We start from the raw sequence: 16,202 nt of genomic DNA, 5'->3' as shown, positions 1-16,202 counted from the left end.
TAGGTTTAATACAGTCATTTCTAATCAAGCTTCAAGAAACAAAGCCTCTGTGTTTTGTGTTAATTCAAAAATAGTTTTAAAGTGATTCAAATGTCCATGTGAGGATATAACTTAAACTTCATGTTAATTAGCAGTGTTGGTGGCTGACTATGAAATGTGTTACACATGGAAGTTTGCCAACGATCTACAGTATGTGTTTGCTTAATGAGTCATTGCCTGGTTTAAAGATATACCAGTTTGCTGTTGCCTGCAGGAATAAATGTGATTATGTGTAAAGACACTTATAGATAACCAAATTGTACTTAATGTAGTCTAATGTAGTTAGATTCACTCATTTTAAACCCACTTACTGACCATAAAAGATGTTTCTGCAAGATGGAACATGCCCTTAAAGACTACATATGCCTGGGCTGAGGATCTTTGTGAAGTCATGATTATGATTTTTGCTGTATATTACAGGTTGGTAATTTTGTCTGTCAAGAGTCTAGAAACGGGACAGTGCAGGTTTGACGCCCTTTTGCTGCTGCAGGGGCTGGTGATTAAAAACAGGACAGCACATGCCCTAATGACAGAAACCCAGACACTGGAAAATTGCAAGTAATTGCAACACTCAGATATTTATTTTTAATTCTTTCCTCAAATCTGCCATTTTTGAGAGAAAAATTTGGATAATTTTACCAAATCACCATCTGTGCATTTAATCCTTTTTAGTCAATCTTTCCTGCACAATTTCTCAGTGATACATGAATATAAAATGTGTGGTGGGCAAGAGCTGAACGCACTGAAACCTATGCAACATAAACAAAAGATAAGATAATAAAAAAAATAGAAACAAAATGACAACGCATATGCTTTAAATACAACACAACCAAATAGACAAACACTCCAAAAACACAATTAAACACAGAAAGTAGAATGGATGTAACTAGAGTACATTCCTTCACCAAGGCCCAACATTTCTCTTATGAAACCATGTTAATTTCACCACATCTGGATTTTCGTTTGGATGTGCAACTGAACATGTCTTATTTTTTTGTGAATAATTCTCTGAGAAATCAACATAATTTTGGAAAACACCCTCACATTGTTAAAGAAGGTAAAACAAAATCCTGGATCCACCCTCTGATCCAGATCAGCACCAACATTGACTTAGTTCTTCCGTGACCCAGACCACATCCTTCTACCGGTTCCGTCTGGTTTTCAGTCTTAATGCTAAGCTAAGCTTCCCAATGCTTAGCTACACCTTTACACTATAGTATAACAAACTTATCAGTGTCCTTGTTAAACTCTGAACTAAAGTCCTCCCACACTTGTACAAAGCCTTTACTACAGTTAACCACAGAAGCCAACAATATGATCTGTGGTGTGTTCGCTCACCAGTTTCACTGTAGATGTTTTTGAACTGAGTCCACCGAGGTTTCTGCTGCTTCTCTTTACAATCACATCACACATTTCCTACTTTATTTTTGCCACTGGCACCTCACTGATGCTGTGGTGGAGGCTTATCTCCGGGTGTCTGCTCACCACTTCAAGCTCAGCCTAAACCAGACTGAGCTGTTGTACTTCCACAGAAATTCCTTCCCACAGCTTCAACAACCCTGGTGAGATTCAACATGACCACATCAGAGTGGCTCTGCAGCCCTGCGGCCCTAAATGCAACATCAAATCCTGTTTTACTTGGGATTCTCTGGTCTGGACTAATGAGAAACCTCCCCTGACCTGAGTTTACAACCTTTTTTTTTTTTTTTTTCTTCAGGTCCTTCAAAGAAAATATGCTCACTGTGTATTTATTTTCTCCCAATGGTTCTGTGTTCACCCCAAACTGCTTGTGACTATGAAGGCGAGGGGAGAAAAAAGTTATTACCGAGCTTCACACAGCAGCCTGTACCTCTTTCCTGCTATGACTTTGTAGTTTCTCCACCTGAAATCATCTCTTCAACTCGCTGCTTCCCCTCAGGCTCGAATGACTTTTCTACTTCAGTCACAGCCCAACAGAACAACCCATATTTCCACCTTTGGTTGCAAACACTTCCCAAAACACTTCACATTATTTTCTTTAAGGCAGAACACATCACATTTTTCTCCTCTACCTTTACTGTTAAAATGGGCTTTAAACTTACTTACAATTCTGTTAATTGGATGAAAAAAAAAGTATGCCCACAGAATTATATAATATATTAGGATTATAAAATGTCTCTACGCTGGTTTATCAGACAGTATGTGTATAGACATTAGTTCCCCTTACAACACAGAAATGTAATTGAGGCTTGATATTTTACAGTTCAATCAAAATTATTAATAATTTATGAATAATCCATCCTTGAGGGTCAGAGGAGCAGGTGTCAATCAAAGCTGACATTGGGTGGGAGGCGGGGTACAAAGAGAACCCACCCGGATACATGGAGGACATGCAAACTCAAACTGGGAACGACCCGCTCTACCATGTGTTCATTATAGATTGTAGGAAACGTGATCCGTTCAAACCTCTCAGAGTAAATTTTGCTTCTGAAGGACACCGGTAATTAACCTGGAGTGTAGAGCTGCTGCAGCCCTCTCTGTTTACACCTGCTGCACATAACAACATGGCTGCTCCATTATTTAACCTCACATGTTTGAAATATGACACAGTGGTCATCAGTCATGTCTGGACCACTGCACACTAGGTTAGGCTGCAACTGTGCCCTGTGCAGTACAGTGAGTTTTTGGCTCTGTATGCCTGAGCAAATCTGTCTCTGTATCTCTTTTCACTTTTTTTCTTTATATGGCCTTTTGAAGAATTACTAAATTTTTTGGCATAAGACATGGAAAAGGGTTAAAGAAGAGTCTGTCCATATCTTCAAACATTGTGGTCATGGTCAAAATTTCTCCAAAGGCCACGTTTCTATGACCTCAAATCCCCTAATATCAACAAACATGTTTCAATATAAAATAACGTGACGTGTATCGGCTTTTATTCTAAGTAATTCTTCAGACGTTAAAATGCTGCATTAGTGGCCAGATTAAAAACAAGCTTCAGTTGAAAGCAGATCTATTTTAAAGGTACAGTGTGTAGAATTTTGTGATATTTAATGCTGAAGTTGCATGTTGCAGCTGAACACCCCTCACCTCACCCTCTCCTTCCAAACATGAAAAAGAACCTGTGGTAACTTCAGTTGTCGGTGAACATGATCAAGCAGAGCATTTATTACCATCATTTTCCTTTATGTCTTCAGTATGTACTGTAGGCGGGCCTGCAAACATGTATGCTGTTACTGTTCAACACACATCTGGAATCCATATTCTGGCTCTTAATCTTAACAGATGCATAATGTTTTTATTTCGCTTGGGTTTTTTAATTGTAATTGCACAGTCCTGACCAATTACTGCATGCGTGATAATACATTATTTGTGTAGTTTTACCACTCTATTCTTATTCTTCAATACACCATCACACCATGTGGCGACGAGCAGCTGTTGAACATTTGGTAAAGTGTTGTTGTTACTTGTTAGTGACTGTGTGCACCCCTCAGCTCCTCAGCTCATTGCCACACAGATTTATGTCTATAAGCACCATTAACACATTCTGAACGTTATGTCCCGAACACGTTTTTTTAATGCACTGAGGGGCAGGTTGGAATGAAAAAAAAAAAGATTATGGGCTGTCTTGGTGCAGTAATTCGCAAAAGCAGTTATACCCCAAGGGATCATTTCTGCAGTTGCCTGACAGTTAACTCAGCTCACTAAAAATAAAAAGATTCATTTTATTAAATCAACTTATATTTGTGTCAAGGGGGGTAATAAAGAGCTGAACAAGGTTATGCATTCATGTGATGTTTACTGCATTTAACACAAACAGCTTGTTGTGTTTAAAAGTGAATGGAGTTAAATTAATGTTATGGGTATTTAATAATGTATAGATTAGCTTCAGCATTCAGCAGTGTAGTACAAATATAAACTTGACCAAAGCAACTTTAATATTTACTTTGAACAAACGTGATTCGTATGTGTTTCCAGCCAATGTATTTTTAGCCAAATTATGTTTTCACCCATTTGTTTGTTAGTTTATTTGTTTGTAAAAACTACCTAACAGATAATAATGAAATTTGGTGGAAGGATGCAGTGCGGATCAAGAAAGATGCCATTCGATTTTGATATGAATCCGGATCGGAGGGAGGATCGAGGATTTTTTTTAATCCCTTTCTTTAACATTGTGAGAAGGGGTGTTTTTTTAATATCTTCCTTGAGATCTCAGAGAATAATTTATAGATCTTGATAAAAAATGTCTGGAGGACTGAAATCTATTCGTTTGGGAAATTTGGTGCAGTTTGATTGAACTAGAGGGAGCTGTCTTCCCAGGCGGAGGTATGTGCTCTAACCTTTCAGTGTAGGTTAAATAACCTTTAGCTGATGAAACATTCATAAGAGCATGTTGAGATATGTTGAAGAGGTGACCATGTACACGGCCATTCAAACAGCATGAAGGACAGACAACTGATACACACACAACTGTTCAACAACTCATTCATGTGCAGCTCTGCACACACATTTGTGTGCGTGTGTGCGTGCACTCCTTTAATACCTAGACAGGCAGACTGCAGCCATGAACTTTAGCACACTAGTTTGGGAGTATAGCCATCTCACTTCTGGGCACTGGGCCAATACAATAAAGGGAAATACCTCTTAGGCTATCGCTGCCATGCTCTATAGCATGATCTACAACTGGGCCACATCAGTTCACATGATAGTACAAAGAAGCCATTCTTTTGCAGGATTTCTTATGTTTTTTCATAATCAATATTAATCCCCTGTTACTCAGCCAGGGCCAGATTAATTAAAAATGTTTCACTTTGGGGAGAGTCTTATTTGTGTCAGCGTCTTGTGTGGTCTTCCGTTACCAACCTGCCGAACAAGAAACTGAAGATGAGCATCTGAGCTGCTGTGCCAGAGCAAAATGTTCAGATGTGCGCATCTTTCCTGGAAAAGCAAGAGGTGTAGAGGGCGCTTGAAATGATTCTGATTTGTAATCAGCAGTCCAACTGATGAAATCATGGGTTGGATTTGTTTGCAGTGCATTGTGTAAAACCAAAAACTCATCCATGCACTGACCTTTAGAAGTTGTTTATGCGTTCATGTAAATTTCCGAGGTCATTGTTTATCTTTCCCTCTTGAAGATAATCTCCCACTCAGGAAGTCTCATGAACATGCTCGTGACAGACGTTTTCTAACAGAGCAGGTTTGATCTTTGCTCAATGCTGCACTTTCATCCTCATAACCCAGCGTCACAGACACACACATTCTTTTGTGGCCTCTCATACAGAAGTCTGATTCACATGTTCGGGTCAACTACTGTAAATAGTGAGTCAAGAAGTGGGGACTGCTGCAGTGCTTAAAAATGGTCTTCCAATTCTACCGGTTTCCCTCTTGAGGCTTCATTTAATCTGTTGTCAAATGTTTGCCTCACATTTCATGTTCGTTAACTTTACAGTCCATGATCACCATTGTTCGTGTGTCCTATAGGTTATGTCTCTCTGTTTTTCTGCTCTTATGTTTCTTGTTCATGCTCTTGATATGTGTTCAGCTTCCACGCACATGCAGGACTTCTGTGTATCAAAGTTAGTTTCTCTTCCTAGTGCATGCAGACAACTGCAGAAATACTCTGACACCAGGAAGTCTACGTTAATTAGATCAGAAGAACCAGACTTAATATTGCCTTCAGCTAAATAAATCAATGCACACTTCCCTGGACATTTGTTTGAGTGCTAACACATGAGATTGGCCCAGAACAGAAAGATCAGAACACAAAGTAAGAGATGCATGAGATCCCATCACACCAAGTGTAGCTGCTAAAAATCAAATGTCATGTCAGGAGTGACCCTTTAACCTAGCAGCTGACTGCACAGACATGTGATTCTGCAGTGAAAAGAACCTCCATAAAATAATTTTCTCAAAAATCAGTCTGAACAGAGCAGGCCTGTGACATTGCTGTAAATCAACATGTTGCTAAGTAGACATGAAGAAAAGCCAATATGTCATCTTTTGGAACTACCTTTCTTCAGCTGCCACAGCTTGTTCTCAGGCGCCAACCCAAATTTCTTTTTCTTTCTCCTTCAGGCTGCACATGTTCACATGCACACCTATAGGGCTTGTAACACTTGGTTGGCATATTGTGGCCATAACTTTAAATGGTTATGACATAGTATTGGGGTAATAAGTAGCTTAAAGGTGATTGATAATCATATATTTCAGATAAATTACACACAATCATCACCAAAAGAAAACAGAAAACCACCAGGAATGTTTCAGTCACAGCATGTGGCACTAAAGAGCCAGGTGGATATACTTTCTGGTACATGCACTGATTTGTCTTGATAATTATTCTCCTGAAATTTTATTCTCTAAAATATATTGGTACTATTGTTGATTTTATATGTTTTATACAAGTGTAAGTCATTATGTTGTTTTTAATAATTGTGTGATTTTTCTTTTGTGGATTTAAGCCGATATAGTTCAATTTCATCCCCAGCGATGAGATATATTGATGGAAATAAAATGTTCACTGAAGTGGATGCAATTAAACACAGGATGAAAATGTCATTGGTTAATATCACATTCATTTGAAATGCATTCTTATAAAATAAGCTTTTTTGTATGAAGTTGATTTTACAGCTGTATGTCAATCAACACACATCAGATCTAAAACCTATTTTAGATTAATCAAAGTTAGCCAATGTTGTTATACGTACCTCCAAACAGGACCCATGTTTAAATACTTTATAGAATATATTTGATGAGAATACAAAAACCAGACTATATATTAAATCCTGGGCTGTAATGCGCAGGGAGCACAGATGCTTTCCGCCAGGCCTCATTATTTTATACCTTAGATTGCTACTTAATCCTCTGTTTCTCTGAAACTGGATGATCTAAGATTTCTGATTAGAGTATACAAAATGAGGGAGCAAATGTCAAAGCAGATTCTGAGTACAGCCCCAGGGTTGTTACTTCACAGTCTGCACACATGGTGCTTTGGACAACTTCCAGTTCAATAGAAATCAGGTCAGGATTTTCCCTCTCTCGCTAGGAAACCCACCAAGTCAGCAGAAGAATTGGTTATTCTGTAACAACACCACTTCTGGAGAAGAGGCACTTTATCCCCAACTGTTCTGTTTAACACAAACTGTCTTTGTTGATGTTTACACACTCCTTATTAATAGTCTGTGTTTGCATTGTTGAGTAAGCCCTCTCAAATCATCTTTTGCAACACCTCTGGCTATTGGATCAAGTGTTTTTGCTTGGTTTTGTCTTTTGTCTGAGGTTAAAGTAACCTCCAGCCCTCTTATCTCCCTCAAACAGACCTGGCTTCCCCCTCTTAGATCAATGGGATCTATAATAGCATTGGCCTTGAGGGTTAGTGGTCCTATGAGCACACAAAGACATCATATCCCACAGTGCGTGATCACTCTAAATATGTCTGAGTCTGCTGGACTGTGAGGGAGCGAGTTGCCTCACAGGTGCAGAGATAAGCCTGAGCAGTAACAGAGAAGTCATGGATTATTTATCCAGGGTCTGGGATGGTCTGAGCGCAGGCCTCTGATTGGACACACCTTCCTCTCCGCTCACGCCCTCGCACTCTCATCCGGGCGGGGGAGGGGCCTGCGCCGCATTTACACCCATGATTGGCCCAAAATAAGAAAATTTGCGGGTTTATCTCCCACAGGTTCGAGGAGCAGGTCGCGCGTTATAAATAGAGGCTGCAGCCGGGGCAAACAAAATGAGCACCGACATCCGAAGGACCCGCGTCCGGCCACCGCTTCATGATCTTAGTGAGAAGGATGCTGCAGCAAGCTCTTCGAGTATCCGGCCGGAGCGCCTTCCCCCTGGTCAAGTGGATGGAAAGATGGGCCGAGGGCGCGTCAGCCGCTGCGCACGGTGCCAAGGACGTGAGGACGCTGGACGACATGCCCGGACCGTCCGTGGCCAGCTTCGCCTGGGACCTGTTCGCCAAACGGGGGCTGTCCAGGCTTCACGAGTTACAGGTAGGATGATAAAATGCAAAACATGGATGAAATTAAAGAGGAGAACAATGTAAAAGTGAAGAATATTACACTTTTTTACCATACTGGACAAAATACTGATGCACAGGAGATTAAAGAGGACATAATGAATGGCTTTTTACTACCTCTAAAAAAATCTAGAATATGACAAAATACAGGGAAAATTAGAATATATATTATTTAAAAATTGCTTTCAGATAAGTTTAAAGACTTTTATTGCTTCTCTGCTTTATGTGTAATATGTTTTTTCTTCAGAATGTTCCATTTTTAAATTCTTAAAGCCACATCTACACTGATCCTCATACCCCAGTGACAAAACCAGAATCTGTGAATATGCACGTTTTTCCATTCACCACACACAAAATGTCTCCTCCTTCACTTCAGTTGAATGTGCACTGGAGGTGTCTCAATTGTGCAAGTTGCATGCTGCACGCTGATTGGCTTCCAAACTAGATATGATGTCACAAAACAAGACAAGCCTGTACGCACACGTTATAAACTCTGATGTAAAGTGAGCACATAACAGATGGATTTGAAAAAGCCTTCTATAGTGTCAAGCTCCACACATACATCATCCAGCACAGCAACAGTCAGTCGTCCAAATGAAGCAAAATAAATGTTTTAATTAAAGTCCCCCCATCGAGAAGAAATGGGATGATGGTGTAATTGATCTCATCCTTTCGTCTGCAGGCCACTTTCATTCCTGCACTGGGCTTTAAACTATAAAGAGCAAAGATGATGCAAGTCATCTCGTGTAGCCTGCAGGGTTTTTTAACCCTCTGTCTCGTGTCCCATGCAGCTGGAGGGGGTGCAGCGCTACGGCCCCATGTGGAAGGCCAGCTTCGGCCCTATCCTGACAGTTCATGTGGCTGACCCGGCGCTCATCGAGCAGGTGCTGAGGCAGGAGGGCCAGCACCCCATGCGCTCCGACCTTTCCTCCTGGAAGGATTACAGGAAGCTCAGGGGACATCACTATGGACTCTTGACATCGTGAGTGTTGAAAAATCATCCGACCTGTCAAACGTCTCTGTCTTAGCTTTTGTCCTATCCTCTCTCAGCCGACCTGAAGCTTAAGACAGTGTTAAAAGGTTTATGACCTTCCTGATGTTACTGAGAACAAAGATGAAGCACCATCCTCATCTCAACTTATTTCATCCACTTTCATGAAACTTTTTTTGACTCATGGCAGAAATTTTTTTTAATAATGTCATACATGGTTTTTTTTCCTAAGTGTGAATGAAGAGATTAGATTAGACCATTTCAAAGCTCCCTCTTTAAAATATAAAGTCCAATAATTCAGCTGTGTGTACAAATTCCTGACAGTCTTCATGGTGTGTTCCCAGTGAGGGGGAGGAGTGGCAGGCGGTGAGAAGTCTCCTGGGGAAGCACATGCTGCGGCCGAAGGCAGTGGAAGCTTACGATGAAACCCTGAACAGCGTGGTCACTGACCTCATTGCCAAACTTCGCCTCAGCAGACGTCCCGGAGGCCTCGTCACTGATATCGCCAGAGAGTTCTATCGCTTCGGCCTCGAGGGTAAGGTTTCACCCAGTCTGATGAGTGGAAATGTCATGCATCTCTACAGGGTGTATCACACCATGTAAACATTGGTGATTAGTGCCAGCCATATGCAGCGGGCAGTATAATGTGATATCACTGACATTTTAAACATACATGCCTGTCAGAGCCTGACATCCTCTAATTATATCAACATTTCCACCTTAGAACATTGACGAGTAACCTTTATCTCACCTTCTCAGGGCCGGAAAAGCTATTCAGATGGTTTTATTGGAGTTAAAGTGGTGACAGGGCTTTTTAATAAAGTTATACTTATACTTAAAAGTAAAGCAGGATCACTAGGAAAATATACTTTAAGCATCAAAAGTACAAGTACTCAGAAGGTAGAGTGGCCTGAATGGGGTTTCATCTCATTATTTTGTACTTACTGTGTAAGTCAGGCGTTGAAAATGTTTTTCCTGCCAAGGATAATTTTCAACAACCTTCATGGGCCATATTAAATTATTGAACACATATTAATCTAATCTCTCTAATGTGTTGGCTGGAACAGCTCTTTTTGCAGAGGTGTGTGATGTCAGATGGTAGTGAGGATGATGCTTTTAACAACGCTGTCCATTTCTCTTGAAGAAAATAACATCCTGCTTCTGGTTTTCTTTTCTTGAACATCACTGGAGAAAGATATTACCTTCTGTACAGCTGTAGTAAAAAGGCAGTTTGGTATGAATTGCTTCCTATATCAGGGTCTTGTTTATGTGAGCGGGAGATTGCAACAACACAAGCATTAATGCAGACATTGCCAGAAGGCAAAGCTTTAGATTTAGCAGTCGATCTCCGGTCCAAACCTCCTGTGGTCATGAACTCAGGGTAGTGAGAGAAAGAATGACAACACAGATACAAGCGGCCGAAATTACATTTCTCTGTAGCGTGACTGGGTTCGGCCTTAGAGATAGGGTGAAGAGCTCAAAGTAGAGTCGCTGTTCCTTCAAGTGGAAAAGATCCAGTTGGCTTGGGCATCTGATTGGGATGCCTCCTGGGTGCCAACTGTTGTAATTTTAACAGGTTCATCCTTAAGAAAGAGAGCCTGAGGTAGAACCACAATTCTGTGTAGGGATTTCATATCCCATGTGACCTGAGAACGCCTCAGGATCCAGCAGGAGACGCTGGAAAATGTGGCTGGGGATAGATTATTGAATGGATGGATGGAAGTACAATATTCCCTTTAAAAGAATTAGAGTTGAAGTATTTATTGCAATGGAAATACTCTAGAGTATTTTAAAATTGCACATATACTATAGAACATCAGTAAATGTATCGGTACGCACCTTTTCTGTGTTCCCAGTTTTCCAAAGGAGATTTAAGAGGCCAAGTTTACAGGTTTTTACTGTCAAGTTTCTCAGTTTGAGAAAGAAAAAAAATGGACCGAGGCTATGGCCTCTTTCTCTTTGTGCTCCTGCGGTTCTCCTTCTCCTTTGAGTTGTATTCATTTATTTTCCTGTCAGAATTTTCCTTGTCCAGACTAAACACAGACTCAATCCAGTGACTGCACACGTACAAACATTTACTCTGTACCGTCACCGAAAATGACTGTATTGTTGAATAGAAGCTGGATTGTGACATTTAAAGAGATACTAACGGATCATGTTAACAATAAATGCATGAACAATATAAAGATATAAACACTTAAACCAACTTTCCAGTTTTGAAGCGTCCACTATTCTACCATGTTCTTTATTTTCAGATAAAAAAAAGCTCTTCTAGTTTGTATTGTTATTGCTTCATATTTCTAAATGTAACCATAATGTTTATTCTTTACTCTTTTATATAGATCAGCTGACGACTTATAAAAATACAATATCATGTAACTTTATGCTGCTTTTTCAACAGGTATTTCCTCCGTGTTGTTTGAGTCCAGAATTGGTTGCCTGGATCAGGTGGTTCCTGAAGAGACAGAACGTTTCATCCAGTCTATCAACACCATGTTTGTGATGACGCTTCTTACTATGGCCATGCCCAGCTGGTTGCACCAGCTGTTCCCTAAACCTTGGAAAGTCTTCTGTCAGTGCTGGGACTACATGTTTGATTTCGGTAGGTTATTTCCCCTAAGCATCATTTTAAGTGTTATATTGGAAATGTGCAAACTTGCAAACAATACTTCTGATTTTCAGAATTTTACTTTTATTATTTTATTGTACAGAAAATGCTTTTGAAAGTCATAATATGTGAAATATTCAAACAAAATCTTGCAAATTCTAGAGGATATTATAGAGAAACTAAAGATGCACTACACCAGTGAGCGCCTCATGTGGAACCAAAACAAAGAAGTGGAACATACTGAATGTCTTTCATGTCATGAAATCCCTTCCATTCCTCTCAGTTCTCATTGGCTGGGTTGTCCTCCACTCATCACCGGGTTGTCCTCCCACTCTCTGCAGTACATTAAGACTTATCCAGATCTGAGACGTCAAAATTGAACATGTTTAGAATAAGTACTAGATCAGGAAGCAGGAGATTAAAGTCCTTAACCCTCTCGCACTACAAGATCCTCTGCTGTAACAAAATGTGACGTTTTGATCCTGAACATCAGCTTAATGATCAAACTGTGGTTATGATCAAGTTAATAGTTGTTATTTTCCCTCAAATTTGGGAAATAAAGACCACAAGTTCAAAAGAGAGTTTGGATATAATCATCAAGGCTTTTATCAAGAAAGATAACTCCATCCTATCCTACTAAGAAAACGCCCTAGAAAGCTGAAAACGAACTGCTTGGCCTCAGCATCCTTATGTGAGCGAGTCTCTTCCACGTCCACCGAAACATAATATCAAATGATATCTGTTCCTGTAGCAAAAGGTCATATCGACCAGCGGCTGACAACCGAGGCAGAGAAAGTTGCTCGTGGAGAAAAGGTGGAGGGCCGTTATCTCACCTACTTCCTGTCCCAGATGGGCCTGCCCATAAAGACTGTCTACAGCAACGTCACAGAGCTGCTTCTTGCAGGAGTTGACACGGTACGACGATCCCTCTGTCACCTTCTTCACCATGCTCCGTCCTACAGATTGTAATAACTCTTGTCGCTGTGTCATTCCAGATCTCCAGCACGATGTCCTGGTCACTGTATGAGCTATCCCGTCACCCTGAGCTGCAGGCCTCGCTCCGGAATGAGGTGTTGAGCGTGCTGAAGGGTCGGAGGATAGCGGAGGCAGCAGATGTTGCTCAAATGCCTCTCCTGAAAGCCACAGTCAAAGAAGTGCTCAGGTAGAAGTTGAGAGGTTGCAGTCATTTTGCAGACAAACATCTGATTGTTAAGTTGAATTATGCTCATATTATTATACTTTCTTTTTCAGGTTGTACCCGGTGATTCCTGCAAATGCACGGGTCATTACAGAAAGAGACATCCAGGTTGGAGGCTACCTCCTCCCTAAAAATGTGAGGGAATAAGTGCATATTCACACTCAAACTCTGGCTCATGTCATTTGTTCACATTTGAAAGCTCTGGATGAATTTTACAAGAATGGTTCACCTTTGCAATATGACACATCTAAACATTACATTTATCCATCCAGACTCTGATCACCCTCTGCCAATATGCAACCTCAAGGGATCCGGCAGTGTTTCTGAATCCAGATGAATTCCACCCTCATCGATGGTTGAACAAGGACCAGGCTCATCACCCTTACGCCTCTGTACCGTTTGGCGTGGGAAAACGCAGCTGCATAGGTCGTCGTATCGCTGAGCTGGAGCTCTATCTTGCCCTTTCCAGGGTGAGTAGGCTGGACTTTGAGAGAATAAAGTTAGAAGCAAAAAAAATAACAATTAAGTGAAAAGGTTAATTTACATTTAGAGATTAACAGCTTTAGAGATTACGTTTTACAGCTTTCATTAAGAAAAATGATACAATCGAAACTAGGACACACGTAGACCTCCGCCAAGTCTAATGCCCTATCTCCTTATGTTAAAGAAAGTAAAATTTTGGACCTGCTGAGTTCTTCCTTGGGTCACGCGCCACTCCACAAAATTTCATGGAAATCGGTTTAGTAGATTTTGAGTAAACCCAGAACAGATGAACAGAAAGATAAAAAACGCAACCTCCTTGTTGGAGGAAATAACATTGTGTCACATGCTGCATGTTACAGATTACTGGAATGATTCAACAAGTGATTTAGATTGTTTAAGATTAAATACTGCTGCGTTTACCACAAATCATCTTACTGCCCTTTGGAATAATGTGAGAAAGTAGAATAATGTGTTTTAAGCCATTGTACAAATCCTGCTCCTAACAGTTTCATTTGATTACTTAATCCCGGGGTTTCGGTTTAAAGTCACTTTCCAACACTTTCTCACATGACGCCCACTTGATTTTATTTTTATTTCAGTCACCCTGTAGTAAATCTATTTTATCTGATTCTTCTCTTCTAAGATCCTCGTAGAGTTCGATGTGAAGCCGGACCCAGAAGGAGTTTCCGTGAAGCCCATGACACGGACGCTTCTAGTTCCTGACAATGTCATTAGCCTCCAGTTTATCGAGCGATGACCTACTCCCCCCGAGCTGATCAGTTACGTGAACGTGAGTCCCCTCAGCAGCAGGAACACTGGCAGGCGGAGCCACCACAGGAACCGTGAGCCCGCCACACACAGTGGAACATATCAGAGCAGACCTTTAACCTTCAACACAACTCAGACCAAAGCCCTGCGTACCTGTCACCTCGGCTGGAGAGGCCGACATGTGGAAAAGGACAAATGAACAAAGCAGGAGGAGCGATGACTCATCAATGAAACTTCCACTGTGAGCAGCATAACTCCAAATTTAAAGCTCTGTATTTTAATGAAATCACCATTAAGCACTTAAGTATTTGCAAAAGCAGGTCAGTGATCTCCAACACATTTCACCCAGATGTTCATTGAGTCAAAGCGTGGTACACTTCATGGACTTTGATGCAATACATAAAGAATTTGAAGCTGAGATTTTTCAGAATCTGGTATAGCCCTGCCTAAATCTGATTATGAACCATACAGTGCAGCAGTATCAACAATTTCCTGTGGTGATCAGGCTAAAGGAGGAGTGTTTGTATGTTTTATTTCACTTTAAATCTGAGATAGACGGTGTAAATGATTTTTATCTGAACCTTAGAAACATGGCACATGGAGACCCTGTTTGTAGTACCTCCAGCTACCGTGAGAGAGTTGTGTAGATTTGATCAGTGTATTGATCAAAGTGTATTTTGGTGCTTGTGGTGAAAAACTGTTTGTGACTGGTTCCTTTTATTTTTGAAAAGAAATGGCAGCTGTTGAAATTATTCCTGTGCAGGGATACATATAGTGCCACTGAAATCTGGAAAAGTAGGCTACTCTGCACTCAGGCTTTGTAAATGTCTGTATTTGTCTCTAAAATGTAAATGTACGCCTCGATTCATTAGTGCAGCACAATGTCTTTAATTTGTCTTTTTTACAACTAAACCTATGAGTGACATATCAGCATTTTGTAAACATGGTGAGCTTCTGTATTTATTTTTAATTTAACACATTTTGGAACTGTTACTGTAAACGTCAATAAAAGGTTTCAAGTTGCACTTATTTAAATGTGTTGGTTTTATTAGAGTGAATCAATGAGAATCCAGGTTATATCCATATTAACACCTGTTTCTTTGTTCTACCTCAGCATTTAAATCATCAGATCGTAGGTCTGACTTATCACGTTGGAATACGTCATTTGATGTTTGATGCTAGGGAACAAACCACTGAGCACGTAGGCAGTGGTTTCTAGGAAGCATAGCGCTGAGAATCAAGGTTCCTGTGTGACATGTGGGTCAACAATCACTCCACAAAAATCCCAGCACAGCCTCGTTCATCACATCTTCCCGTACTGTCACAGAGCGATTATGTTTCACTGCAGCTCCACCTCAAAACAGAATTCAGGCTATTTAACTACTAGAGGTTGATCTCAGCTGCAAAAGCTTCAGGCCATTTTATTATTATACAGATGCCAAATATGAATGAGCTCTGCGATGGACGTTTTCTGGAAGCTGGTTAAAGGAGAACTCAGGCAGCAGCTGATTTCTTACACAGAGAGTTTAATGTAGATTTCATGTCCTGACTAACATGTGTTTATTAGTTCAGTTCAATATTAGAGGTTAGACATGGAATTGCTAAGAAGCTAAACACCATACTGGATCAATATTTGACTGTAGAGAAATGGACCATGGGAGAAACGTCATTAAAGTGCTGCTTTCTGCACTGGAACTGGAAAAACCTTTGTCCTCCAACAACACTGGAAAACATTGGGTTCCTGTAGGGAAAAGGGAAATGAACCGCAGAGCTGTGGTTGGAAGAATAACCATGTGAAGTGTAACTGTACCATTTTCATGCTAAAAGGGACTTCCTATTTATTTTTATTTTTTTCGCATGTGATAGTAAATTTTACTGTTAGTTATACTTTCAGCTGGCAGTTAAAACCAATCCAACCAAATGCAATAGTCCTATAATTAATCCTCCCCTCATGAAGGTTATAATCAGCTGTTTTACAATACAGTAAATGCACTACAAATGATATTCTCTAATATATATATATATATATATATATAAAAATATCATTATCAGCATCGACCCACAAAATCCACATCGATCAGGCTCTACTGTTGTGTGTGACGGTGCAATAAGC

The 16,202-nt window shown here is 40.4% G+C and overlaps 1 protein-coding gene across 2 annotated transcripts; it reads left to right on the top strand.

Annotated features, from left to right (window-relative positions):
• The first annotated feature begins 7,471 nt into the window (after nt 1-7,471).
• On the top strand, nt 7,472-15,118 carry cyp27b1 (cytochrome P450, family 27, subfamily B, polypeptide 1). 2 transcript variants are annotated; one of them, XR_011246036.1, is made up of 9 exons: nt 7,472-8,015; nt 8,833-9,023; nt 9,377-9,567; nt 11,434-11,634; nt 12,392-12,555; nt 12,636-12,802; nt 12,892-12,973; nt 13,146-13,308; nt 13,965-15,118. XR_011246036.1 is itself a non-coding variant. In XM_020086401.2 (9 exons), exons 1-9 carry the CDS (start codon nt 7,794-7,796, stop codon nt 14,076-14,078), a joined length of 1,530 nt encoding a protein of 509 aa, XP_019941960.2. In that variant the 5' UTR covers nt 7,665-7,793; the 3' UTR covers nt 14,079-15,118. The 2 variants fall into 2 exon arrangements, 1 of the variants encoding a protein (XP_019941960.2); XM_020086401.2 differs by having other exon boundaries at nt 7,665-8,015; nt 13,111-13,308.
• Nucleotides 15,119-16,202: the final 1,084 nt, after the last annotated feature.

This window comes from Paralichthys olivaceus, chromosome 2, assembly GCF_024713975.1.
Source record: "Paralichthys olivaceus isolate ysfri-2021 chromosome 2, ASM2471397v2, whole genome shotgun sequence".
NCBI classification, from domain to species: Eukaryota; Metazoa; Chordata; class Actinopteri; order Pleuronectiformes; family Paralichthyidae; genus Paralichthys; species Paralichthys olivaceus.
Note: the sequence above shows the minus strand (reverse complement) of the source record. Positions and strands in the feature narration are given on the sequence as shown.